Raw genomic sequence first — 1,626 nt, 5'->3', positions numbered from 1 at the left:
AAGTAGCATTTTATGTAGGTTAGACTCTAAATTTTTAATAAAATATCTAAAGGAATTATTAAATATTTTAAGAGAATTTGTACTTTAGAATTATAAAAAATTGGTTTAAATTCTCTTTAAATACTATTAAACCAAGAACTGATTTTATGCAATTTCATTGCACTTAGAACAAAACCAATTCTATATCTCAGTAACCCATGTCATTAGCAAAAGCAATTGGCATGATGCTGTGATCCAGTGGAGGCTCTTCATTCTCATTCAGGATTACATGCCTTCATGGTGATCTCTAGTTTTTCCAGTTCATGTGACGATTTCTCAACCTTCGCATGGCCGATTTAACATCTTCATTCCTCAGAGAGTAGATGATGGGGTTCAACATGGGCGTACAAACAGTGTAGAACACAGAAAGGAACTTATCCACAGAAAGTCTGCTAAAAGGCCATATATAGAAATAGATGCAAGGCCCGAAGAAAAGAATCACCACTATGATGTGAGCTGTTAATGTAGAAAGTGCCTTGGATGACCCACTGGAGGACCGGCGCCAGACAGTGATCAAAATGATGACGTAGGAAATAATTAAAGCCAGGAAACAGCCCAATGATATCAGGCCACTGTTCGTTAGCGTCATAATTTCCATCTCATAAGTATCCATGCAAGCCAGCTCTATCACTAGGGGGAGGTCACAAAAGAAGCTGTCTACCTCATTTGGGCCACAGAATGGCAGATCCACTGTAAAAGCCAAGTGGCTCACAGAATGAAGAATACCCACAGCCCAGGAAATAAACACAAAGGTTATACATAGTCTCCGATTCATAATTGTGCTATAGCGTAGGGGCTTACAGATGGCTACAAATCTGTCATACGCCATAGCGACAAGCAACATCATCTCACTCCCAACAAAACTATGAAGGAGAAATATCTGGGCCATGCAACCCTCGAAGGAGATAGTCTTGTTCTCAACAAAAAAGTCCACAAGCATCTTGGGGGTTGCAAAGTTAGACTGGCAGATATCAATGAAAGAAAGGTTACTGAGCAGGAAGTACATCGGAGAATTCAAATGGGAGTCAGAGGAAATGATAACAATAATCAGGAGGTTGCCCAGCACAGAGGTCACATACACCAGAGAGAAGATGGCAAAAAAGAAAAGCTGGAGATCCCAAGAATTGGAGAGGCCCAAAAGCACAAACTCAGACACCACTGATTCATTTATGTGAGCCATGTCGCCAATCTGCAGTTACCTACATTTAAAAACATCAGGGAAATATCACACAGTGATTAGGACTATATCTGGCATAAATACAAAAGGAACATAACCAGCTTTCAATTAAAAGTCATTTTAATTTAATGAAGCAATATAAAAAATTGACTAATATTTAACATCCAACTGCTGTGAAAAGAGGGATAATGTGAACAAAGAGGATTAGATATGAATCCTATCATAACTAGGAACATAAGATACACACATTAAAATTAAAAATATAAAATTGGAAATGAGCAAATATAAGTGGCACATTAATACCATAAATATTATCAAGATGAAAGAAATTATGACAAAGTGGTAAAGTAAGGTGTCATGGAATAGGTATTATTTTAAGTTAAAACTTTTTAAAAGTATGGGATTTGCTA

General features: G+C 37.1%; 1 protein-coding gene across 1 annotated transcript; it reads right to left on the bottom strand.

The window, feature by feature from the left end:
- Positions 1-286: 286 nt before the first annotated feature.
- Positions 287-1,219, bottom strand: LOC307097971 (olfactory receptor 4K1; the record flags this gene model as incomplete). The annotated part of the gene is made up of 1 exon (XM_079768302.1): positions 287-1,219. One exon carries the CDS (start codon positions 1,217-1,219, stop codon positions 287-289), a length of 933 nt encoding a protein of 310 aa, XP_079624428.1.
- Between the last annotated feature and the right edge of the window lie 407 nt (positions 1,220-1,626).

The sequence above is a fragment of the Cnephaeus nilssonii genome, assembly GCF_951640355.1.
Source record: "Cnephaeus nilssonii genome assembly, chromosome: 4".
NCBI lineage: Eukaryota > Metazoa > Chordata > Mammalia > Chiroptera > Vespertilionidae > Cnephaeus > Cnephaeus nilssonii.
This window is presented reverse-complemented; position numbering and strand designations above follow the sequence as displayed.